General features: G+C 38.6%; 1 protein-coding gene across 3 annotated transcripts in view; it reads right to left on the reverse strand.

The window, feature by feature from the left end:
• otud7a (OTU deubiquitinase 7A) overlaps positions 1-27,174 on the reverse strand; it is a 116,106-nt gene that overhangs the window by 14,360 nt on the left and 74,572 nt on the right. For all 3 annotated transcript variants that reach the window (XM_056264940.1, XM_056264938.1, XM_056264939.1), the window contains exons 4-9: positions 17,019-17,201; positions 14,717-14,935; positions 11,458-11,559; positions 11,161-11,288; positions 8,200-8,312; positions 554-681 (exon numbers count right to left, since the gene is read on the reverse strand). In XM_056264940.1, the coding sequence (XP_056120915.1) occupies positions 554-681; positions 8,200-8,312; positions 11,161-11,288; positions 11,458-11,559; positions 14,717-14,935; positions 17,019-17,201 (873 nt within the window). The remainder of the gene's footprint in view (positions 1-553; positions 682-8,199; positions 8,313-11,160; positions 11,289-11,457; positions 11,560-14,716; positions 14,936-17,018; positions 17,202-27,174) is intronic.

Consider the following 27,174-nt stretch of genomic DNA (forward strand, 5'->3'; position numbering starts at 1 on the left):
GTGCTCAAGTCATAAATATAACAAGCTTTTGTTTCCTTTTTGAAGTTTTAAAGGTGTTTTTTTTATCACGAAAGAAAGTTTGGAAGCTTGTTTTCGCCATGGAATAATTGCAACTTTTTACCTCACAATTCTGACTTTTTTCCTCACAATTACGAGTTATAATGTCAGAATTGCGAGATATAAACTCGCAATTGCAGGTTATCTCAAAATTGCAAGATATAAACTCCAAGTTATACAGTCCAACTCGGAGGGAAAAAGACTTTTTATGTTTTATTCAGTGGCGGAAACAAGCTTCCATAAGAAAGTCATGGCTTGGTTCATACTAATCCTTTAAAAGCATTCAAGCATGTAATTACAGTCACACAAAGTTGAGTTATCAAGTATTTAATAACTCTTGATAACAGCTTTAATTGGTTTTCCACAAGAAAATAAAGTTGTTTTCTATTTAAACAGGGTTAAAAAGAAAACGATAAAGCCCTCTAATAGTGGTCTGAATAAAAAATAAAAAAACACACATTCTGGCTGTAAAAGTGAGTGTGGTTGTGAATCTTACCTTCCCCTCCGGAGTCTCTGAGCATGGTGTCAGCTATCACCACAATAGGTCTTCTCAGAACATGGGCCAATACAAACACATGGAACTCCTCCAAACTCTCGTAAACCGGGTCTTCTGAGTTGTCCACACTTTAGGAGAAACACACACAGACGCATATAGTGGTATATTTGATGTGCAATATAATTCTCATGACATAAGAGATGTTGTATAATGGTGAAAGTAAGGAAATCAAAACAATACTTTCGAATTAAAGCAGCATTTTGTTAATAATGTGTGCAGTTTCCAATTCACCACAATGTTACGTCTAATGATCTACAACTGTCATGATTCTGCCCTCTTGTCATTTTATTTCTCTAGTCTTGAGGCAGGATCATGACAGACCCATGTTTTGTGTGCAGGCACATGGCCTTGATTTTGGGTTGTGTGCTTGTGTTGTCTCGGTCTCTTTCCCCGCCCCCTTGTTATCCTCATCTTGTCTTCATTGCCTGATCAGTGTCACCTGCTGTCGTTATCTGTTCTCCCTATATTATCCCCTTGTGTTTGCTGTCTTGTGCTGGTTCATTGTGATTGATTGTGTGTGTATCCACACACGGTAATACTTGTGAGTACCTTGTCTTGAGTTCTGTCTAAACAAAGAAGTTTTCTTGTTATAGTTATTTTGTTCCTGTGAAGTTTTATGTTTAAGTCTTAGTCTATTGTTGTTAGTCTTTTGCTTTGCCTGTGCTGTTTTTCCTCCCTCGTGGGGTTTTGTTTTCCCTTTTTGTTATCAATAAACCTTGTGTGTCAGCAAACTGTCTGCAATTGGGTTTGTTCCTGAAGATCCGTGACAGAATGAACCAGCCAAAGAAGAACCCAGCAGACAGTTTGTCTTTTTCTGCCAAGCGACAATCTGATCCCCTTGAACAATGGTGGCTGTCGACTACCTCCGACATGAAGAGTGGCAAGGCACCGTTTTCCCCCCAGGGAGAGAGGTCGTTGAGCGAGTATGCCCAGGCCGTGGAAGAGAGGAGGAGGTTCTTGCCTGAGATCCTCCTCAACTCATATTTCATCGCAGGTCTCAATGGTCCTCCTCCTTTGACTGAACGGGAGGGGCTGATTCGCCGTCCGTTTTGGGAAGTGGTGGACCGTTTGTGTCAGGAGGAGCTGCAGGGCTCCTCCACGAGGTCTTCACCTTCTGCCTGTCTGCCTGTTATTCCTGAGGGTCGTTTGTTAGGCGTCGCGACGTTTGGGAACCAGGTTAGCTCCTCCACAACTCCTGAGATTCCATCTGCTTCCTTCGGTCTTCGTGGAAAACGAGGGAGGCGGACCTCGTGGGAGTCCCCTTCAGAGTCCTCAGCGACGGAGTCAACCCACCCAGAGAAAGCTCCTCTTCCGCCCGACACGGTTCCTGCTGCGCTTCCCCAACCGGTCACAGATCCGGCTATGGTCTCTGCTTCCCGCCCTAGGAGAAAGAGGAGGAGGAAGGGGGCTTCCCGTTCCCCGTCTCTTCCTTCCCCTGAGCCTGCGACGGTTCCTGGACCAGCTGCTGAGGGCAATGCTTCAGCCAGCGCTGGCCCCGAGCCAGTCTCTGCCAGCGCGGTTCCCGAGCCAGTCTCTGCCAGCGCGGTTCCCGAGCCAGTCTCTGCCAGCGCTGTTCCCGAGCCAGTCTCTGCCAGCGCTGTTCCCGAGCCAGTCTCTGCCAGCGCGGTTCCCGAGCCAGTCTCTGCCAGCGCGGTTCCCGAGCCAGTCTCTGCCAGCGCGGTTCCCGAGCCAGTCTCTGCCAGCGCGGTTCCCGAGCCAGTCTCTGCCAGCGCGGTTCCCGAGCCAGTCTCTGCCAGCGCGGTTCCCGAGCCAGTCTCTGCCAGCGCGGTTCCCGAGCCAGTCTCTGCCAGCGCGGTTCCCGAGCCAGTCTCTGCCAGCGCGGTTCCCGAGCCAGTCTCTGCCAGCGCGGTTCCCGAGCCAGTCTCTGCCAGCGCGGTTCCCGAGCCAGTCTCTGCCAGCGCGGTTCCCGAGCCAGTCTCTGCCAGCGCGGTTCCCGAGCCAGTCTCTGCCAGCGCTGTTCCCGAGCCGGTTTCAGACAACACTGTTCTAGGATCTGTTCCCGTCAACTCGGTTCCAGTGTCAGCTGCAGACATCGCAGGTTCAGAGTTTGACATGAGTAGCGCCTCTTTTGAATCTGATATGATGAGCGCTGTTTCTGGTTCTGCTACTGAGTACACTGACCCCTTTCCTGCTCTTCAGCCAGCCACAGTGTTGCCCATCTCCGCCCCACAGTCGCCTACATCTCGCCCTGTCTTTTGTCATGTACCGTCTCCTTCCCAGTCTAGTTCTCCTAGCACTTCTCCACATGTCACCCTGTCCCAGTCTGATTCCCCCAAGGCTTCTCCACGTGTCTCCCCGTCCAAGTCAGCCCGGATTCCTCGTCCTCAACCCTCGACCCGTAAACCCAAGACCCCCAGTCCTCCCACCCTCCCTGGTCAACCACCTATGAACTTTCTTGTTCCCCCGCCCCCCCCTCCCTTGTTTGTTATTTTTATTGATGCATCCCAACCCCATTATTGTATATTCTTGTATGCCGTTGCTTTTATTTGTCATGTTTTGTTGGTTTGTGTCTGTTTCCCAGTCTGTCATGTCTCGTGTTTGATGTCCTCTTTTGGAGCGTCTGGTAGCCGCTCCTTAAGGTGGGGGTTCTGTCATGATTCTGCCCTCTTGTCATTTTATTTCTCTAGTCTTGAGGCAGGATCATGACAGACCCATGTTTTGTGTGCAGGCACATGGCCTTGATTTTGGGTTGTGTGCTTGTGTTGTCTCGGTCTCTTTCCCCGCCCCCTTGTTATCCTCATCTTGTCTTCATTGCCTGATCAGTGTCACCTGCTGTCGTTATCTGTTCTCCCTATATTATCCCCTTGTGTTTGCTGTCTTGTGCTGGTTCATTGTGATTGATTGTGTGTGTATCCACACACGGTAATACTTGTGAGTACCTTGTCTTGAGTTCTGTCTAAACAAAGAAGTGTTCTTGTTATAGTTAATTTGTTCCTGTGAAGTTTTATGTTTAAGTCTTAGTCTATTGTTAGTCTTTTGCTTTGCCTGTGCTGTTTTCCCCCCCTCGTGGGGTTTTGTTTTCCCTTTTTGTTATCAATAAACCTTGTGTGTCAGCAAACTGTCTGCAATTGGGTTCGTTCCTGAAGATCCGTGACAACAACAAATTTGAGTGAGCTTTAGACTCAGACAGAAGATACTTAATGCCTACATAAGAATCTGAAGAAGAAATTTTGGAGCCTCATATTTTCTAAATGCATTTTAAAGCACTTAGAAATATGGCTGCCTTCAGAATGGACTTCTTGCACACTGTTAGTGCATACTGTACAGCATATACTGAATCTCGACTAATAAAAAAATAAAAAAAGTATGTGTAGCAGCTAAATAGCACAGAAAATGACCATGTGACTATATTCACAGTATATACTGTAACATCTCGTACCTAATTGTCCATAAAATGTCATAAAAAGCTTTTTGATAGGCAAACCCATCCAATTAATAACCTTCATGCACACTATCAACACTAATCTGTTTATTCATCATCATGCAGAGCGACTTATTAACACATCCCTTAAGTGTTGTATAGTATTTAAAATACTATACTAGACTTGCAAAAAATTGTATATAGCTGTTTATGTCATTGTTTATAGCTGAATAAAGTGACTGATGTTTCAACCTTTTAGTCCTTGTACACAAATAAAAAGTGAGACACTATTGTGAGAGCACACATAACCCTGATCTCTCTGAGAAAAACAGGAAGCTGCATTTTCCAAGCCAGACGACTATGAAGCATGACCAGAGACCTGGCGGTTGATGCTTTCACTTTCCAGTCAGCGTGACTTCAGAAGGTAGATTAAAGGTAAGGGGTACGTTTCCTTCTGAAGCAAGATTCTTGAATTTGCGGTCGAAACTTGAATTCAACCGCAGCGCTTCAGTTGACACTACTGAGGAGAAACCAAACCCAACTGTTGACTTCCAGCGCAGAGTTTCCACCTCGCTGATCTGTGACCTGAGATCAACTGTTCTGGTTTTTATTCTGCAGCACTAGCGTCACCAAATGGAACTGCAAAAATATTGACTGTTTTCAAACAGGTTACCCTAACACTCGCACTGTCTGCCATTGGTCGAACAAACAGATAGCTCCGCCCCCAAATGCACGCAATTGGTTGAGCCAGTGTTGCTATGTGGGGCTGGTTATAATTCTTAAACAACAGAGACACAGAACTACATTTTTTAGAAGAATTAGCCTAAAGAAAATCAGTAGTTTCCTCAACATATAAAACTCAGAATTTAAACATTTTTAACATGAAATTACACCTTTCATATTTTAGGTGAGTGTTTCCACTTCTTATAATGGTTATGGATTTAAAGGACAAATTAGAATCTGAATTTTCTAATTTTCTAAGAGCTATGGATGTTCAGAATGGAATATTAGCATATTGCTTATGCATACTACAGTACACAGTGTATACTAAATACATTTTAGTTAATTTAAAATAAATTAGTTTAGTTAAAATAAAAATAGTGTTAAAATAACGATATATGTGAAACAGTAATATGCAACAATAAATGGTTCCGATATTAGCATGCTACATTGTTGCCTTTCATCTTAGAAATTAAAGGGATAGTTTAAACCTTCCTCAACGACCTAAAATTTCCTAAAAATTCGGTTTAGTCCAAATTTTCTGAAAAGTCTTGATCGCAATATATGATGGACAGATTGAATTTAGGCTTTTATTAAACAGAAGCTTTATTGACGCACGAGAACAAACCTCTTTCGGAAGCTCAAACGTGCTGCGTAACACGAGAATGAACCTCATTGGTTCTTGCAGAAGCTCAAACGTGCTACGTAACACGAGAATGAACCTGATTGGTTCTTGCAGAAGCTCAAACATGCTGCGTAACATGAGAATGAACCTCATTGGTTGTTGCATGTCAAGCGAACATGCTTGAGCATCTGTTTACCACAACTGATGTGTGAGTAGTAGATGAATGTTTATATGTGAACAAAAAGCCTCAATTTAATCTGTTCATCATATAATTCAATCTAGTCTCTTCAGAAAATTTGGACTTAACCGCTCGATTCATATGGATTAGTTTTGCGATCTCTTTATGAAGCAGTTGCGTAACTGTCAATGGAGGGACAGAAAGATCATCAAAAAGATCTTCATTTGTGTTCCGAAGATGAACGAAAGTCTTACAGTGTTTGGAATGACATGAGGGTTAGTAATTCGCCTTTGGCTAAGCCCCGCCCCCGTTAGTTACTGTTGCTACGTCCGACAAACAAACTTCATCTGGGCTCTGGTATCAACATGGCTTATGCTGTGACAGCTCTTCCTGCTGAAATTTTATCAAACGTTTATAAAGCAGCAAATAAAGTGTCCGATAGAAGTAGGCAAAAGGGGCTGCAATATACGTTCGAAGGCTATATTCACGACATAGGTGAAACGCAAGGAACAACAAGGCATCCAAATAGAGGCAAAAGCATACCGGTCACAGTCAAAAAATGAACCACCGCATATCCTACTAATCGAGACGGAGGCTGGGACTAACAATATCAAGGAGCAACACTGTTCATGCAAAGCTGGGTGGGTCTCTATTCACTTCTATAATCGTTATAACAAAGCAAACGGACTACGCGAGTATAACGTATTTATTAGCAGCGTGTGCTAGACGACACTTGACAGGATTTGACTTCGGGTTTGGGAAGGGAAAAAAAAACGCACCCCCCCTCCAACCTCTCTGGGAAACGCGTATCTGTGTTACAAATGCCCCAGGCACAACGTTTAACCATATTTTTGATAAAACTACGACGGTAATAGCCTGCCGAGACCAAAAGTATGAGACGCCTGTGTTTGCCGCGGTGAGGAAAATTTCCCACCGGTTAATCGACGTGTCACAACACCGGTAATCCCGGTGTCACCGTGGGGGGCGGGGGGGTTAAATAGCTTTTAAATGCGTGCGCATTATACTTTCACTTTCGAAATAAGCGTCAATTGCTTGAATGGACAAAAAAACAACAACTCGGCTCGCTGATAATAAAACGGGGTTAAATAGCTTTTAAATGCGTGCGCGTTATACTTTCACTTTCGAAATAAGCGTCAATTGGCAATTCAGCGTCAATTGCTTGAATGGACAAAAAAACAACAACTCGGCTCGCTGATAATAAAACTTTTATTTATAGACAGAACTTTTATTAGCATAACGAACGAATAAAAATAACCCCATGCATAGGCTGAAAATCGTCAAACTGTGGGCCCAAACAAATAAGAACCATAAAACGTTTATTAACGAATAAGAAAATAAAACAGGCCTAAATAAATTACACATTCCGCCATTATCTTGCTTTTCTTTAATTTGACTCGTTCTCTTCTCCACACGTGCTAAATGGAATCCTGATGCTTGCTGATCTGTGACGTGACTGGCTCTTGGCACGCACTGCGCAGTTCAGTTTTTAATTATAATGTATGCTCTCTTCTGAACTAAATAATTTATCATTATTATTTTTTATTAATTCAAATAAATATTTTAGCAAAAACGAATACTTTAAAAAAGTCAAGACATCGCGGTGTCACGGTGGGAAAGTGATGTCACCGGTGATGGGGCTTAAAACCGGTAACACCGTCTATCGCGGCAAGCCTACTGTGTTAAAGTCAATGGAGCGCTGTGAAAAAGTGTCGGACCTCTGTGGGAGCTCGTTCTTGGCTGCGCTGTGATTGGTCAATCTACATTCGAGGGTGTGGCTTAGCCAAAGGCGAATTGATGAAAGACTTTTCAAATTTGGGTGAACTATCCCTTTAAGGCTGACATTACTTCTGGTTCATGTGTCCCACTGGAAATGGAAGTTCATTTCAAGCACAAATTTTTGTGGGATACAATGTTCCACACAGTGCACAATGTGGCAAATGTAGCCTTTCAGAAAATGTACATATTGTGCACAGTATACAGACTTCAGAAGCAATATGCAATTCTGAATGAAGCCAAATACAATGTAACACTCCAACTAGTGCCACCAGGTGGCAGTGGAACACATTTAAATGAGCATAAAGTGTTTTTGCAATCACATAATAAGCTCAATACCATGCACTGCATTCTTCTCCATGCATTATAACAGTCCCTCAAATTGCTAAAGAAGGTTCTTGATGGGTTCTTTGTGTTTTAAAAATGACATAGTGTCTAAAAGTCATGTGTTAAGTGTAGCTGCTGGATGGAGTTAATCTCTAGGGGCCTCTAATAGCAGTCTGAGTGCAGTGTGAGCGATCTATGGGATCTGAAGATGGGAATGGTGGGACAGCCCATAGCTCGCCCACAGTTTGAGTGCATTGTAGTCCAACTTTGAAGTGGAAAATGAAATCATTGCACATTACCTTTGACATACTAATGTCTTACAAAATCTAATGAGTGTATGTGTGTATTATGATGGGTAGATGTGTGTTGGAGGCTGATATGATTTTTTTTATTCCGTAGCATTTGATGTTGTATTGTTGTAAGTGGTTTCAAAATTGGCATAAGAGGAAGTGTTTGTAGTGAAACGGAATATCTATACAGCATGTGGGAATGGAAAGACAACCAAAAGTGACATAACAACATAATATGTAAATGTGTGAGGTTGTGTGGGTGAGCATTACCCTCCACTGGAGTTGCCGTTCTTGCTAAAGTGTGTGCGTGGCTCACTGGAGGCCAGCTTCAGCAATTCGTTCCACTCTCTCTCCCATTCCTCCTCAGTGTACACCAGCCCCGACTACAGAGAGAACGAGATTTCTGATTTACAACATATCCCACAATATTACTTGCAACTTTTCCTCTTGATATTACTGGAGATGCTCCATTTTATATCCATCACACATGTCAAAACCGCCTTTCCTTAGACCATAAATAAATACTTTATATTTATTAAAAACCCCAAAACTCAAAAAAACTGAATTTTATAATTTAATCTATTAAATCTGTTTATAATTTAATCAATTTTCTAGATATTCTTTAGCTGCATTTTTTTATTTTACTTTATTATATTTATTTAATTTTTTATAGAATTTATATATTTGGTATATATTTATATATTTTTTTTATAACGCATTACTTTTCATTTTTAAAACAAAATATCTGAGTTACTTTTTCAAATAAGTAACGCAAGTTACTTTGTTTTCCCGTTTATTGACTGACATCTTTCATATTTTCCTTTTTTTTTTACACATGCATCTGCTTACATATAATGCATGATACATTGCATGTTTCTGCATCTTTTTCGCCTGTGTTTTGCTCAGGAGATTCGGTACTCTTTCAGAAGATGCATAATAGCTCCCTTCCGTATAACAGTGAAAACACGGAAATTTCCGTCAATGACGAACACAAATATACTTTATGCATTTAATTTCACTTTATTAACCAGTGTCTTTGTTGCTAACTTTCGATGATCCAATCCAATGTACTAATAAGCAAAAATGACTTTAGATAAACATCACTTTTGTGTTTTTAAAAAACAAACAAGCAAGCCCAGCCCAGATGAGAAAAGCGATGCAAAAGTAACGTAACTTTTTAAACGTAAAAGTAAATTTTCCCAACACTGTATATATTCAACACTTTTTGTCACAACAATTTTTAGATGATTTCAAACATAATTTCTTATTCTAAGTTGTCCTATTAGGGACACCAGTAAATCTAAATGGCTGCTCTACAATACATGTGTGATTAAATATAATTGCTATACAGTACATTATCGCTCTGACAGTGATGGCAATTCAATAGATTGGGCTGAAAATCAGTTTGAGAGCTGTCTATAGTCTCAATTAATTGCTAAATTTCCCTATATTTGTCAGTACACATAATTATTGTATACACTGACACGCTTGAGTTACAGCAAGAAAAAAATTTGTCACTGAATGGAAAAGCAGAAGGTTGTGTAAACATAAGAAAACACCTCTGAACGTATTCAACAAATTTAAAATAATTCCTCTGCACATGCACTTTCTTCAGTTTTCTACCCTGTGTTATCTCAGTGGCATCAATATGCACAAGCTCTAAAGGAAACACACCCACTCGTTCACACTCATCCACCTCTCACACTCCCATATGCACACAAACATTTCCACTCCATCCACACCCACTCATTTCATACGACTTTAATCAGTGATCCTCATTCAGCAAAAGCTGATTCAAGAGCTCTGGGCCTTCAGAACAATGAAAACAGTACCGCTAATAAAAAATTCAAGGATCTGCCATCGATCACACTGCTCATTGTCTGTCCTCCGGTATGCTGTTCCAGCAATAAGCTCTTACGCTAAAAGCTGTGGAGGAAACGCACAAGCTAATCAGCAGGGGTGTTTATGGGGAAAGCCATTATGAACTGCAGGCTAATGTTTACGTTACTCACTTGGCAGACAAGCTTCTTACCAAAGTACTTGCAAGAAGTGCATTTATTGAGTTTGTATTATCTAAGTAGGCAACTAAGGAAACAAATCGCGAACTAAAAGGAATGTAAACGTCGACAAAAACCATCACGAACACAGTAATAGCATGCAGTGCTGCTATTTGGTACAGTGAGGGAAGTGAGTGACAGTTTATCTACACAAAAGTTTTTTTTTAATCCTTTGTGGTTAACATATGTTTTGAACGTTAAATCAAAAGAGTATTACTTGTGTGTCTGAGGCCTTGTTTAACAGATGCTAAAATAGCAAAAACTTGTAAATAGGCTAGGTGCAAAATAGCTAAAAAAAAATTGGTCAAGGAAGGACTTGATTTTGTTCTATAACTGTCGATATCTATAACAGAAGAAGAAGTGAATTAGAACAGAAATAAAATGATAATGGTGATGCTAATTATATTCGTTTAAAAATGTTGACAGGGAAAGGCTGACATGTATCGCGTTTGCGCTTCGGGTGACCCAAGTTCGAGTACCGGTTTGTGGTCCTTTCTTAACCCCGCCCCCTTCTCTCTCTCCCACTTCGCTTCCTGTCCTCTCTCAGCTATACTATCTAAAAAAAAAAAGCAAAAATTCCCAAAGTATACCTCAGTTTTTACACATATATATTTTTTTTGCAACAATTACTTTGTCCACAAGGTGGCAACACTGGCCCGGCCCGTTGTTTAAAAAAAAAAAAAGAAAAGAAATGAATGAGACAGAACAACAACAAACTACTGCATAGCTGAGCCCTTGTGTGAGGGCGGGGTTTAAGAGATACACCGATACACACAACTCTAGTTTATAAGTACAAAGATATTTTTAATTGCTCAAAACTTTTGGAGAGATTTATGACCAAACTAAAGTATCCAGTAACTTAAATGTTCATAAGAAGTTATCTGTTCTTTAATAATGTTCTCAAAACGTTAGCACAAAACATTATTTATACATCGTTCGTCTAACTTTTTAAAAATGTATATTACTACTTGTTTCAGAATGTTCAGAGAACATTCAAAAGTAACGTTCTCATAATGTTTCAAAAATGATAAAATGTAATGTTCGCCTAACGTTTGCATAACCAAGAAAAAACATTTCAAACAAAACATGGACGTTTTGAACCTTCAAAGAAAAGTCAAAGTAACATTTTCAAAACTTCTTAGAACATATTTTTGTTAGGTGGATAGTTGCCAACCTCTTTGTTCTGTTGAGTCTGCTGCCACCTCCACCTCCTCTTCAGAGCTTCTCTCTCGGCTCCGCTCTTCATCATGGCATACAGGCTCTTCCGCAGCACCAGATCCCGGTCATGGAAGCCCCACATTCCTGGAACACATGGAAAGTCAGCATATGACACCATATTTATCTTGTATTTCTAATTAAAGGAACATCACATGAAATCTGAGACTGAACACTTCTCTTCTTTCCAGATGTTACAGGTGTTCATGTAATACATGTGACATTTGAGTATGAAAGTGAATTGTGAAAGTCTCACCTAAAGAAGCTGCATGCAGGAGGCAGTTGCCGTCTCCTGTTGTGGCTAACGGTAATAGCTTCTTACAGCTGGTGCACATGGTGGACCACCAGTTCAAACGACCTACGGAACGGTTTAAACACACTGACATTACTTGAACATGGATTAATAAACACCATTCAACATTTCATCACACTCTCAAAGCTAAACCTTAGTCTTAAACTTGATAAAGTTACTGGTAATACTGGAAATTATCTTAAAGTTAAGGCAGGGTAGGTGATTTGTTCCAAAACGTTGAAAGTCTCTTAGTGATTGCTCACATCCTGATAGCAATCACTAAGTTAAGTGGTCTATATGTATATCGTCTGTGGAAGGCGTAGGACCATAACATGTTTGTCCAATCATTGCATTCGGTCCTAATTTTTGTTAGCCACCTTTTACAGTTCCTCCTGAACCAAAACAACAAGCTTATGCTGCACTCACACCATAACTACTGTATTTTGAAGATATGGAAACCCGTGACGTTCTACTCGGAGCGGTTCAATGCGTTTCAGTGGCAACACTATCAACGGCGAAATGAAACTGCAGCAGTCAGGTGGTACAGGTTAGTGCTCTTTAAGTTGTTTATGTTCATTATTATTGTAATGTTATGTGCTTTGAGACATGAGGTAGTTAAACGCCGTCTCTCGTCTCGTGACGCTTTGCAGACTCTGTTGTGTGCGTTCATGTGTTTTGAAGGCGGCTTGGCTTTGGAGACGCTCTGAAGGGATCTCATGCTTTCAAAGCTAACTTGCTATTGCTAGCCGCTCCGAAAATGATCTACCCTACCTTTAAAGGTGCAGTAAGCGATTTTTGAAAGACACTGTTAAAAGTGGATCGGACGGAGCACCACAACCACCTTGTAGCCAATCACCAGTAGGGGGCGTGTCCCCATATGATGGTATAGAGAGAGAGTGAGCAAGAGGGAGATTTTAAGACTGTAGAAAGAGGAATATCACTGGAAAAAGAAGGGTCATGATCAGGCAAGAGCTTTAGGACCCGCGTTAATATTAGAAAAGCTTTCCAGCGCTGGAGGAATGTTGAGATTGCGTTGTTTCTGCTCCATATGTGAGTAACATGGTTTTGAGTGTGTGCGACTAACAACCAACTCTTGCTTGTATATACTCATGTGTACTGTTTGTTAATTTTTTGTGCTTCCTTGTCATGTGTTCGCCATCTTCGCTTTATTTTTTGCGAAGCATTATTTTGTCCAACAAGGTCACACGTGAGTAAAAACATGAACATAGAGAGCCACTTTATAGTAGAAATTCAGGTTGTAATTCTAATTGAAAGAGACACTGGAACTGTTTTTTTTTTCATGTTATATAATACAATACTATATATAGCTGCTTGCTTTAAAGCAAACTATAATCAAGTGGTCTCTAAATAAACATGATGTGATTTTATTGGAGTGGCGAATTGCAGAGCTTGTGCAAACATATCCTCTTCACTGTGATCAGATGCTTTCTTAACGGCTGCTTTCTCACCGCTGTGTTTTTTGTTCTGTTTATTTAGTCATTGAGAGGAAAGTGTGAAGTACAAATTTACATATCTCACTCTCAGCAGTGTGGGTGGCGTCTTTTGGTACGATAACATTATACCGCTGAAAAGGTATTTCTTACTTTTTACATCTGAGTGAACAACAACTGGAGTGAGTATCAGGGCCTTTGGTTATGAATGTATAGCTCACCAAGCATTTTTTTTTCATGGCATGCAGTAGCAGAATAAGTAGTCCTCTGCAAGCTCTCGGCCCTGAGGCGGTTTGCACTGGGCATTGACCTATCACCCACTCTTTTCTCTGGAGCTGGTAAAGCTCACCACGAGGGAACGTCAGTGCCTCTACCCTCAGCCCCTTTGCCCTCCCTTGGGACAGGGTCTTCCTCCCACAGTCCAAAAGCTTTTCCAAAGTCCCGAGGCCATTTCCATCTAGTTAACATTTTGCTATTGTATTATTTAGCTTGCACAGACTGGTATTGTGTCCTTGTAATATTTGATATTTTGCTAATTAACTATATACAACCCCAAATCTAGAAAATTTGGGACCCATGAGCCATGTCCCATCTTTGCTTGCAAAGACTGAGATGCTTGAACACTTTTACACTCAATCACAATACCCTAACCTATTACTTATTGTGGACTGTGTAAAAAGAGTTTAACTTGGATATTCTATAAGCTTTTCACTTTTATTTTGCATCTGTCCCAACTTTTTTGGAGTGTGTTGCAGCCATCAAAATCAAAAGTTTGGTTATAATTACAAAATACAATTAAGTTGGTCAGTGAACATTTTTTTAAAATATTTTCTTTGTACTTTTGTCAGTTAAATAAAGGTTAAAGAGATTCTTGTTTTATTGCATTTTACAAAATGTCCCAACATTTCTGGATTTGGGGTTGTAGTTTAAATCTAGTTTAAAACACATGTGCCAATTTCTTAGAAACTTTGTTGGTTTCATATGGTTTTGAACCACTTTCAAGAAAATATTCAGTTTAATGACTCTAAAATGCAAAAGTGGTGTAATTATCTATGAAAAGGAAACATTTTTCTTACACCCTGAAAACCTGTAAGTGCATCTAAATAATAATAATAAAAAAATCCGTTATCTATTCCAAGGTAATTTTAAAAAATATTTGATTTAATATTACATTTAAATTATAATTAGAATAAAAAATAATTACTGAACTAACCTTTCATTTTCATAAAACTAACTTATATTTTAAAAGACTTATTGACTTTGACTTTCAGGTCTTCTATGATATAATTTCCTGTTTTATGATTATTATTATTATTTTGTGCATGTTGATTGTACTACATGCCTTAAATTTAATAAAGTTAAAATAAATAAATAAATACATTTAAATAAGAGTCATGTCATTGACTACAATCTTTAGAATTTCTCCTTTTATATTTCACTGAAGAAAAACTGATATTTAAATGATGACAGAAATTTATTTTTGGGTGAACTATACGTTTAAATCTTAAATTTTGGTGTTGGCATGAGCTATGTTATTAATTGAGTGCAGGTTTTTGTTCATTGGTCCGCTTGGCTTTGCAGTTGATCCAAGATCAGGGATTAGTTTAATTCTGTTGCTGCTGTGTTACGTTGACTCTAACAATCTAGTTAATCTTGTGCAATCCAAGCTGACATTAGTACTGATCATAAACCTGTGTTTATCATCACTGTAATGAAAGGCTAGGCTTTGTATTCGCTCCGTCACTGATCTGAGCGCAGTGTTTGTGGCTTACCGGCTTGCTCCAGGGCCACCATGGTGGATTGCTCGATGAGGTCACGCTCGATGAAGCTGCGGAAGTCCTCGCTGTACACGCTCAGGTCGGGCAGCTGGAATGTGTAGATGGGCATCTCCAGGGGGAACTGCTCCCTGGCACAATCCCCTGAAACCTGCAGCCGCGCCAGAGACATGATGGCAGAGCTGGCATGGGAAATGCCCCGAGACAGACGCTTCTCTATAGAAGAGAGAGAGGGGCAAGAGATGAGAAATAAAAACAGACAAGATTCCCTTTCTTAATAAATGTTCCTGGTCTTTTAATGTTTAAAATCATCACTGCATAATCAATCAAACAACATCCATCCAACAATCAATATTTTTCAAAGAAATGTTTTTCAAAAATATACCCATTTTATTCTATTTTTTAATTAAAACTGCATCTACTTTCTTAATGTTCTTGGTCTTGTAATGCTGATGAATTACCACTGCAAAATATAATAATTATATATTATATAATAATTGTTTTAAAAATATATGTTTTTTTTTTAAATTAAATTTACTAAGTTTCTCCAACCCCTTCTATACCGCTGACATATTTTCCTTCTGATGTAACCAAATCCATGTGGGCAGGGAACAATAATATATACCAATCATACTTTTCAGGATTCAATCAAATCATAAATAAAATGAAGACCAACTGTACATTATTTCATCCCTAAACATTATTTTTCAACCTGAATTTTTTTTATTACATTATAGAAGTTAAATTATTTTTTATGTTGTCTTGAATGCTAATATGATCTTATAGTACATAACATAGTTTTATAATCAATTGAAAAATTATGTAAATTAGGGGTGTAATTTTTGTGGCACTATTATGACTGAACTGCATTCATTGGTCAGAAAAGCTCCGCCCCATTCTCATGCTATTGGTTCAGCCAATGTTGTTTTCGCTGTTCCCAAACAAACACAGCCACAGTGTTTACACTTCTCAAAGACACCAACCTACAAATGGCTAACTTATACTTATCTCTGCATATCGAAGTCACAATGAAATAGGAGTAATGACAGATTTTTTATTTCTTTACAGTGATGTAGCCTACATTCGAGTGCAACTGATTATTGAAAAAGAAGAAAATGTAGAGCGGGGACTTGGTTCAATCCATCCATTGTTGACTGGATGGAGGCAGATCTGAATGTGAGCTTGATGTCGATTGTTAGAAAATGATTGGAGACGTCAGTTATACGTCACCAAAGAGAAGTCTGTCACTTCACCGTTCTGACATTTTGATTAAACATTACAAGGTCAAAAAAATATTTATGAAATGAAACATGTGTAAAGGCCCTTGCACACGGAGTTCGAAATTCGTGTCCGAAATTTTCGCACATTAAAAAAAAAAAACGACCTCACGTTATGTCAATCACGCTTGCACACTGCCTCCGAGACTTTCGGCCGTCATAAAAAAAATCAGATCGGGTTCGATTTTCTGCGTTTTTTGCATCCGTAGCAAGCAGTTTGAATGGTGTTTGAATGGTGTTTTGACAATACAGAGCCACTGAATCACAAATACGAAAAAACGCATATGAAAATTTCGGACGTTAAAAAAATAAATACGACCTCATGTTTTGTCAATCACGCTTGCACACTGCCTCCGTAACTTTCGTCTGTCATAAAAAAATAGAATCGGGTTCGATTTTCTGCGTTTTTCGCATCCGTAACAAGCATTTTTGAATGGTGTTTTGACAATCGAGCCACCAAATCACGAATACGAAAAAACGCATACTGTGCAAGGACCGCATACTGTGCAAGGAAGGTGTGACAGACACATTCATTAATTTTGTCACTTAATTTATTGCATATTCGGTGTGATATTGTGTCAATTGGTGAGTTGAGATCAAATGTGACACTGTGAATTAATCACTACTGTTAATTTGTTTATAACTAATCTGACTTTTTTATTTTATACAAATGAAATCCTTTACATTTTGGTACTTTCAAAGAGTTTAAACCAGACAGTTTGAGCTTATGTGAGTATAGATTTTTAATATAATTTTCTACAGTAAAATTAAGTCATTTAGTGACTTCAACATCTGTAGGCATATTGTTAATGAATCTGGAGCGCTGTCCTACTTACAAGAAAGACAGGTAGGGGGCGCAACACATGCATAGATGAATTGTTCACAATCAGATCAATAACGTATTTAGAAAAAAAGATGAGGTGAGTTTTCATTTCATGCCGACTTTAAACTGGTACAAGAGAAAATACGGAGAAAACACACCAATAAGTCAAAACAGGAGGAGCTGATAGAGCTCTGCTCACCCTGAGTGTTGTCCTCTTGTTTTTGGAGGCATTGCTCAGGCTTGCTGATGTGCTGCGGGGTGCCGCAACGCTCCGGCTGCTTGTAGAAACGGCCCTCATTGAAGACGTGGGGCAGGTTGGCCGTGTGGACCTGCCGGAGCTGCTCATAGTCATTGAGAGCGGCGCTCAGGTCCCAGTTTTTACCTGATCCACCACAAACAAACAACAGAATTCATGATTACATGGTGAGCATACTAACACTTAAGCGTAAAAGGTCTTACTCTTTCATTTTCTCTTGCAGGTCAAACTGAAAACTGTCATGGCGGAGCAGCAAAGAAAATAATCTTGCAGAAAAAGTTAAAGGCTGCATCCTAAATCGGATACTTCCCTACTATATAGGTGAAAAAAACATGTGACATGTGAATTCACAGTATAAAAGAGTAGGCAAAAAGTACCTGGATGACCTACTATTTCCGGTGAGATTCTGAAGTGTGCATATGATGTACACTTTACTATCCCATGAGGCCACGGGAGAGGATTTGTGAATGACAGTGAAGCAACGCAACTGACACTGGTAGGATACATGATAATGAAAACATGGCGAATGTAGTATATCCAGATTACATTCATACTATATAGAACATACATTTTTAGAGGTCGCTAAGTAATTACTTATTCAAAAAAAGCACTTAATCAAGATGCGATTTCGGAGGCAGCCATAGTTAGCTAACTCAACAACAGCACATCCTGTTTAATGGTACAGACAAATTAACTCTATTGCCCCCTTGAGGGCTGTAGTTTGTTAGCCCCACATTAATCTGCATTAAAACGGATAAGATAATAGTACACACACACTCCAAACCATGCTGTGCACCAAATATCCCCAAATTAGTCCTTTGTTAACACTGATAAAAAATATATACACTAATTTACAAGGAAAAAGGAAGCAAAACATTATAATAACATTATCAAAACATTATAATATCTAATATAAAACTATAATGCTTATAATACATTTAAGGATTACACACACACACACATACATACATATAAGTAAAGCAATGCTGTCAACAATATAAATATGCAAATATATTAAAAGACTTGTCTTGCTTGGATCGAAAATCAAGAACAATGTTTTCATTCCCACTAAATGAGAGGTCATTGTTAATGAACGTGGCCTGGTCTTCCTCTTTCATTTCCCCGAGCCATTGTTTGTGTATTCCTGCCAACTCCCATAAGGCTTTTCAGTTTAATCCCAATTACATCATCTGCCAACACGAGTGCCACTAACCCTAAACAATGATGCTCAGCTTCACATCAAGCCTGATAATAAAGGGAGACAAAACGCTTGTGGTTTTTCTCCAGCTAGAAGACAATTTGATGAAATAACAATACAGATTTGTTTTTGTTGAGTTCGTTTTGTGTACAGAAATAGAGAAAGTTCATACCAAAGAAAATTGGAGGAAGATCACAGGAAAGACACAGAAGCCAAACCCTCTAATGTGAAATGACAGTCACCTCAAGACTCCTATACACACAAACACAGCTGCTTCCATGTCCTCCAGCTACGGTCTTATCTCCGTAACCCAAAGGCCTTGCAGGGACCAAAGAAACAAGTCCTTCTGATCGCCGAGAGCCTGTGTGTGTGTGTGTGTGTGTGTGTGTGTGTGTGTGTGTGTGTGTGTGTGTGTGTGTGTGTGTGTGTGTGTGTGTGTGTTGCAGGATTTGTGGAAACCAAATGTCCCTGCAAGGATAGCAAAACCTATATTCCTACATAATGTAAAATGTAAACTTTTTGTATAATTTATAATACTACATAATCTTGTATATACCCACTGTGCAGGTCCACTATATTTAAATACCTACATATTTGTAACTGCACATTTATAATGTGCTTAAATAGTTGCTAAAAAGTAATTTCTCATGTAAATATTCCAAAATATATTCAAATACATCGCAGTTAATGACCAGTGACCCCAATTTGTATGGATTTATTTTAGTGCTGAATCGATTAATCAAATCTAACATAAAAGTATTATATATCTATGATAATATGCTGTACATTTAAAAACTTTTATGTTAGATGTGATTAATCACGATTAATCGATCTGACAGCAATAATTACATAAAATATCTATAATTTACAATATATTATATATAATACATAATATAAAAAAACAAGTGGAATATAGGCCTAATATAATAAATACATAAATAAAATCTTACTAAAACTAAAATCTTTTATAATTTGAAGCCTAGCATACATTTTCCTTCTAACTGGCTAGATGCCTATCTGGCAGTCTGAACAGGGTTATTACATTCTCACTGTAATCTTAGTAGCACCAGAACCCACATCAATCAATACAAATCTCATTGTAGTTTATGGATTTGTACATCCTTTGACCAGCCTGAAATTGTAAAGGACATTTTAAGGTTTAATCGAATGACCGCTCAGCACCTCTGATACATGCGTTTCGCGGTTTACTAAGCATTATGTGTCTCAATCAATGTGCTGAAGGCGGTGGATGGAAGCTTCCTGTTGACTATCACTCCTCTGACTGTCCTTTAGGTGTACAATTGAATTTTGTAGACATTATCACATATTGCGGGTACAATCAGACCACATACATATATAAAATATGTCAATAATCAGTGCTTTTAAATGCCAGAGCTGGAAGTTTTCCGGTTCCAAACATGGTCAAACACATAATTTAATTAAACAAGAACCCTTGGGAGCTTTGACAGCAAAAGGTTTGAAGGGTTTTAAAGGAATGATATAATAATGATGAATTATTATAATGATATTGAACTGATTCCAGATATCCTCATATGTGAGTTTGAGACTTGAGTATTGAGTTTATATATTTATATATCTTTTAACAATTTACTTTTATTTACATTTACTTAATTATATATATATATATATATATATATATATATATATATATATATATATATATATATATACACATATATTAGAAAAAATATAAATAAAATTACTTTATATTTCCATATATGAATATATTTCAGATATTACTATTTATTTCTAATATATATACTTTTTCGCAATGTTTACTGTACTGCTTTAGTCAATACTAATAAAATAAAAATATAACAATATTCATGTTATATATTTTAATTTTTTTATTACATTATATATTATAGTATATTATATTTGGTACTGTCAAATCGATTATTTGTCTCATCTAACATAAAAGTTTGTAAATATATAATATTTGTGTCTTTATATATATATATATATATATATATATATTTACAAACTTTTATGTTGGATGCGATTTATCACGATTAGACAGCACTAATTATATTATATTATATTATATTATATTATATTATATTATATTATATTATATTATATTATATTATATTATATATTCTGCAAGGGCCTGGCTGTAATTCAAAGTTAAAGCAGTACAACTTTCAATGCTAATTTGCTTGTTCAAACAAGACAAAATGAGCAGGTAAAGAATGAAACTGGGCAACTGAACAACTCTACTTTGGTGCTCCTCTGTGTCTTTGCTAATGAATGAGGACATTCGCAGTCCTTCTGTAAGATGTTCCTTCAGTAATTAACCTTTTCTTTTCCCATTAATCAGCTACTCTGCTTTATCTACGTTGGGGAGACTTTGTTAATACAGTGACACGTGCGAATGGTCAGTCACCCATGTGACGTGAAGGGACGACACACTGGATATCTCACAGTGACAATCACTACTGTTTCGAAAATGAAAATCTTATACTGCACTATTTAACAACAAATGTTTCAAACAGTAGAGTACTTACTACATGAATTTAGAAATATTTGCATATTATGCACTGTATACAGTATACTTCAGAAATAAAACTAGTTGTGATACCTTATCAGTCCTTTAGAGGGTGACAATATACACCCCTCACAAACCACAAATATAGCTTCATTGGTGACACAACTAAATAATAATAATTATTATTACGGGCCTTGTTGAATTGCCATCATGAAATGTCATGTCTCAATCAAAATAGTGACTCTGAATGAGGCACAAGGCTCATACCAAAATGTCTGCCAGTGTCGTCTGAGTCATTTTTCCCAGAACAACCACACAAAGGGCCTGTGCCTGAGATAAAACGCCGAGGCCCTTCCCACTCAGCTTTCCACAACAGCTTCTGTGACGGTGGTTCCGCAGGGAGCCGTTGGAGGGCAACAACAGCCAGGTGGGATGACGTGTTAATGATGAGTGGCGCTGACAACCAGGGACAAATCATCCCACTGCCACAATCTATCAGTCAATCCGACCTAAACACACACAGCCAAGGATCATTTGAGCCTTGTGGCAGATCTTTGATCTGATCTGAGAGCTGTTTTGTGAGGTTTCGTAGGTGAAAAGATCAGTGAGAAATTTAGTTCTCAAAGAGCTCCAACTGTTTGTCTTGTCAAGGTGAAAGAGTAAGATTTTTGTTGTGAATATATTAGCTTTACATGCTCAGGACATGCTAAAAACGCTTAAGTTGCGTCCCAAAAGACATTCCAAATGCACTATATCCACTAGTGTGCACTCAACCGTTTAGTGTATGAATTTTATAAGGTTATTTTTTCATTCAGCATTGGAGTCTGATAAATTGCAGCTGTAAATAAACCTGTCAAATGTACATGAAGTGTCCAACATTCCATACTTTGTTTTTTCCGGTTAATTAAGTGTATCTTCCGGGTATTTAAAGTGTACTTTTTCTTTTGGGAATTTTCAGTGTGTGAACACACTACTGTCACTATTTATACTACAAGACAGCTTAGAATACTGCAAAAGTATGCGGATGAATTGGTTTGCACCATTAGCAACCGCATAACAATAGGCTACTGCCAACCATCCACACCAGCAGGTGTCAGTGCGAAATCCAAGACCAATGTACTGTACCAGTGCACTTTTACAGTAGTTAAGCTACTGTTAAGCTTATATTTGGTATGTACTGTATACAACACTACAAGTTGCTAACAAAAAATAGCTAACTATGTTAGCTTTCCTTGTGAAAAAAACAATAGGCCTATTTCATAAACAGCCATGAGTGTACTCTCTTTAAGTGGTCTTTTATTTCATTAATATTATAATAGCCTATCTACAAGTACTTTTAGGATTTGAAGTGCACTACAAGTGCACTATTCAATACAATTAAGTGCGCTTCTTTTTCATACGTTTATTTAAGTGGGCAATGTGTATTCAATGATATAAATATCAGATATTTTATTCACAGATCTTTTATATATCTTAAGAATTTTCTCATCAAGTACATATGTACCTAAACACACATCAAAAAGATCAGACTTCCCAATGCTACTTGGGAAAGAGAGACATTTTATAAGAGTGAATCTCTAGAGTGTGTCTTAAGAGATCTGAAAAAGAAAAAAATACCTGACCTACAAACTGCTGATCAGGAGTAACTAGCATAAAAGCAGTTATGCTAGCTATACATTTTTCAGTGGCATGACTAGCCCAGCTGTTTTTCCAGTTGGATTATTTCCTCAGCTCACTTGGGCACAGAAAATACACAATCTTTTTAGCATAAAAAACACAAAACAAAATAACAACCGCAAAAAAAAAAACAGCTTGTTACTGTAAACGCTACGTTATTTTGAAAACAGCTAGGCTAGTCATGCTACTGAAAAATATAGCTAACATCCCTGCTTTTATGCTATTACTCCTGATCGTTAGTTCGCAAGGTATTTTTCTGTTTAAACTGTGTGTAAAATATTCTTATGTAAATTCTTGCTATGAATTTATTGTTTTTACAGAAACTTCTGCTTGTCTATGAATGAGGTCCAATATGTTGCAACTGGATTTGTCCCGAGGATACTAATGGAAATGCAGTGTCCGTCTCAATTGCTTGAATTGAAACGGACACTGCATTCTTGTCTCCTTTAACGGTGAACGTGATTTCACCATGCAAGTACAACATGTTCCTGATCCGAGAACAACATTTCAATCAACCAATCAGATTTGAGGGACAATTTTGTCGAGTTTAGGCTTACAACCAGGGTTAGGTGCCTCTACATCGGTGGTATTCACCTATAATTTCCCTTTGATTTTATGGAACACTTATGGGTAAGGCCTAGGTATACTAGGTATAAAGTATACTTTCTTGGACCGTGCACAATATCTAGTGGACTTTGTTTTGCGCTCGCACATGCGCTGTTGTACGCGCAGCGTCCTCCTGATGACGAAAATTACGTAACACGGACAGCGAGCGGTCCATCGCGGAACGCAGATGGCCGAATGATACTTTGCGCTTTAGGGTTAGGGATAGGATTAGGACTGAAAGTTTTCGAAGTTTTCGGACAGGAATGTTGTTCCAGGATCAACAAAATATGTTGATCCAGGAACATGTCCTACTTGGCAAAATCGAGGTGACCCTCTTTTAACCTAGTTTTTGTTTCTGTCAAATAAAATATTCTGTTTACTCAGACTAAAGTAACAGGAACATACTTTATCCAGATGGATTGAACAAGTTCAACCAAACAGATGATCAAAACGTCGGCTGTAAATGCATTTTTTTTAACACTATGGCCCGGTTTCACAGACAGGGCTTAGATTACCCAGGATTGGCTGATCTAATTTCACATTTTTTTTATTAAAAGACGTAATTCTGCAAAATAGTTCCACTGGCATCAAGCGGCATGAGCAACAGAGACCATTGGTGGCGTGTTGTGGGTGTTTCCAAATCATTGGTGATCAGACTTTCAGAAGCTAAGAACAATTCCACAGGCCACAAATAAAACATCCAGTGGCAAAATCGCCTACTAGTAATAATAGCAACATGGCTGCACAAACAGGGCATTGCAGACATATACAGAGGTTATTAAGTGCAAGTTACATAAATACCATGGTCCGCGCAGTGCTTTGTGAGCACTTGAGGAGTGTGCGTGTTGGTGGCTGGGATGCTGTAGACAAGCTCCCGTTCAATAGTTCCACTTCTTCCTGCACGTATGCATGGAGTGAAAGGTACCCGACGTTTGACCTGTTCAATCGCATGTGCGGGATGATGAGAACATTCCTGCTGTTTGCTTTCTGGGAACCGCCTCGCATTTATAAGCTTTGTATGATCAAATTTATTACATAACTGCACATTGGGAGAAAATCACCATTTTGTTTTTAGACCTAATAAGCCATAAACATGTGAATGGAGGTGTTATTCCCCAAGTCTTTTCCGTATACAAAGTATGTTTTGCTTGACTGCAGCGCAGCCATTTATTTGGGATCTAGGGGGAGGACTGAAGGCACTTCATAACCTTTTCATTCACAACTACGGCTTGTTAGAGGCAGGATTGTTTTCGGTTTCAGTGAAATGTCAGCGGTGGGGCCATTAAAAGAGCATTAACAAATTGCTAATTCTGAAAAACAAGCCTCCGCCTCACTGTTTTTACAGAAGTGCCTCACAGTGGAGCAGTTAGTACAGATCTGAGAACAGACTTGTGTTTTTTTTTTTGCGATTGCTATGATAGACTGGGGCAGGAAGGTGCTGATCCTAGATCTATTTTCTAAGGAACATGCTTGCTATAAGCATTTAACAGCTATCTATCAACACTGAGTTCTCAGAGAGGGCCTTAAATGCACATTAGCTCAGAGATAGTAGGATTGCTTATGCAACATCTAAAATAGCTGGTTCAGTGCATTCACTCTATGACATGATTTATGGAGAATAAATGCTGGATCAGACAAAACACTCAGCAACCTGCTTATTCTACGGAAATGAAGTAGTGGTTGCATCGTGTGTGTGTGTGTGTGTGGTTCAGGTATACCCTACGTCATGGGGATGTGTACGTTACCCCACAAAGATGGCATTATCCGAAATCCTTGTCCTTGTGGGGACATTTCTTTTAGGTCCTCATGAGGAAAACAGCTTGTAAATCATACTAAGTGATGTTTTTTGAAAATGCAGAATGTTTTCTGTGATTTGTAGGTTTAAAGTTAGGGGATAGAAAATAGAGTTTGTACAGTATAAAAAAACATTATGTCTATGGAGAGTCCCCACAAAGATACTGAAACCTAACATAACCTGAAGTATTATACAATTTAATGATATACGAGACTAAATTAAATAAATAATGCTTAATTGCTAAAATCTGAAAATGTTATAATAATAAGTAAATAAATAATTGCTATACATTATATTATAAATTACAATACATAATAAACTATAATAATTGACATGAGTATAATGCGTAAAATGTGTTGCATAAATAAATAATAGTATAGGACAGTACATAACATTTGAGATATAAATAAATAATACTGCTTAAATGAATCTGAACTAGTGTTTTTATCATTTATAAATAATAACAAATAATAGTATATGATTTTAAAAATAATAAAGAAATATGCAATTTAATGATAACATATGAGACTAAATTAAATGAGTAATGATGCTTAAACAAATCTAAGAAAATAATACTGATTACATTAATCTTTAAATATTAGAATAATTTACAACTTCAAGTTACATTTATGCTCTAATGACCCTGTCAAAAATAATTGTCCATGTGCTTTCCATTGCAACAGTGTGAGGATGGTAAAGCAAGGACTGGTGTGTTTCTCCTTACTCCAGCATTCTGTTAAAAACAGTCCTGCTCTATCTGTGTCAGGCTCCAAACAGACAGGTAATATCATTGCGTGATGATGTGTGATGGTCTAAGGTGTGGGCTTCCAGGCTTTGGCCAGGCAGGTGAAGACAACACTTGCAGCTGAACAGCCACCTATAGCTGATGCTGAGTGAGGCCCTCGCTGAAGCAGGTGTGTGTTTAGGTACATATGTACTCTTATTCAGCCATTATAATCTATAGCTGATGCTGAGTGAGGCCCTCGCTGAAGCAGGTGTGTGTTTAGGTACATATGTACTCTTATTCAGCCATTATAATCTATAGCTGATGCTGAGTGAGGCCCTCGCTGAAGCAGGTGTGTGTTTAGCTACATATGTACTCTTATTCAGCCATTATAATCTATAGCTGATGCTGAGTGAGGCCCTCGCTGAAGCAGGTGTGTGTTTAGGTACATATGTACTCTTATTCAGCCATTATAACCTATAGCTTATGCTGAGTGAGGCCCTCGCTGAAGCAGGTGTGTGTTTAGGTACATATGTACTCTTATTCAGCCATTATAACCTGCTATAGCTGATGCTGAGTGAGGCCCTCACTGAATCAGGTGTGTGTTTAGGTACATATGTACTCTTATTCAGCCATTATAACCTGCTATAGCTGATGCTGAGTGAGGCCCTCACTGAATCAGGTGTGTGTTTAGGTACAAATGTACTCTTATTCAGCCATTATAACCTATAGCTGATGCTGAGTGAGGCCCTCGCTGAATCAGGTGTGTGTTTAGGTACAAATATACTCTTATTCAGCCATTATAACCTATAGCTGATGCTGAGTTAGGCCCTCGCTGAATCAGGTGTGTGTTTAGGTACATATGTACTCTTATTCAGCCATTATAACCTATAGCTGATGCTGAGTGAGGCCCTCGCTGAATCAGGTGTGTGTTTAGGTACAAATATACTCTTATTCAGCCATTATAACCTATAGCTGATGCTGAGTGAGGCCCTCGCTGAAGCAGGTGTGTGTTTAGGTACATATGTACTCTTATTCAGCCATTATAACCTATAGCTGATGCTGAGTGAGGCCCTCGCTGAATCAGGTGTGTGTTTAGGTACATATGTACTCTTATTCAGCCATTATAACCTATAGCTCATGCTGAGTGAGGCCCTCGCTGAAGCAGGTGTGTGTTTAGGTACATATGTACTCTTATTCAGCCATTATAACCTATAGCTCATGCTGAGTGAGGCCCTCGCTGAAGCAGGTGTGTGTTTAGGTACATGTGTACTTTTATTCAGCCATTATAACCTATAGCTGATGCTGTGAGGCCCTCGCTGAAGCAGGTGTGTGTTTAGGTACATATGTACTTTTATTCAGCCATTATAACCTATAGCTGATGCTGAGTGAGACCCTCGCTGAAGCAGGTGTGTGTTTAGGTACATATGTACTCTTATTCAGCCATTATAACCTATAGCTGATGCTGAGTGAGGCCCTCGCTGAATCAGGTGTGTGTTTAGGTACATATGTACTCTTATTCAGCCATTATAACCTGCTATAGCTGATGCTGAGTGAGGCCCTCGCTGAATCAGGTGTGTGTTTAGGTAC

This window comes from Rhinichthys klamathensis, unplaced genomic scaffold (assembly GCF_029890125.1).
Source record: "Rhinichthys klamathensis goyatoka isolate OS25496 unplaced genomic scaffold, OSU_Roscu_1.1 h1tg000228l_1, whole genome shotgun sequence".
In the NCBI taxonomy this organism is placed as follows: domain Eukaryota; kingdom Metazoa; phylum Chordata; class Actinopteri; order Cypriniformes; family Leuciscidae; genus Rhinichthys; species Rhinichthys klamathensis.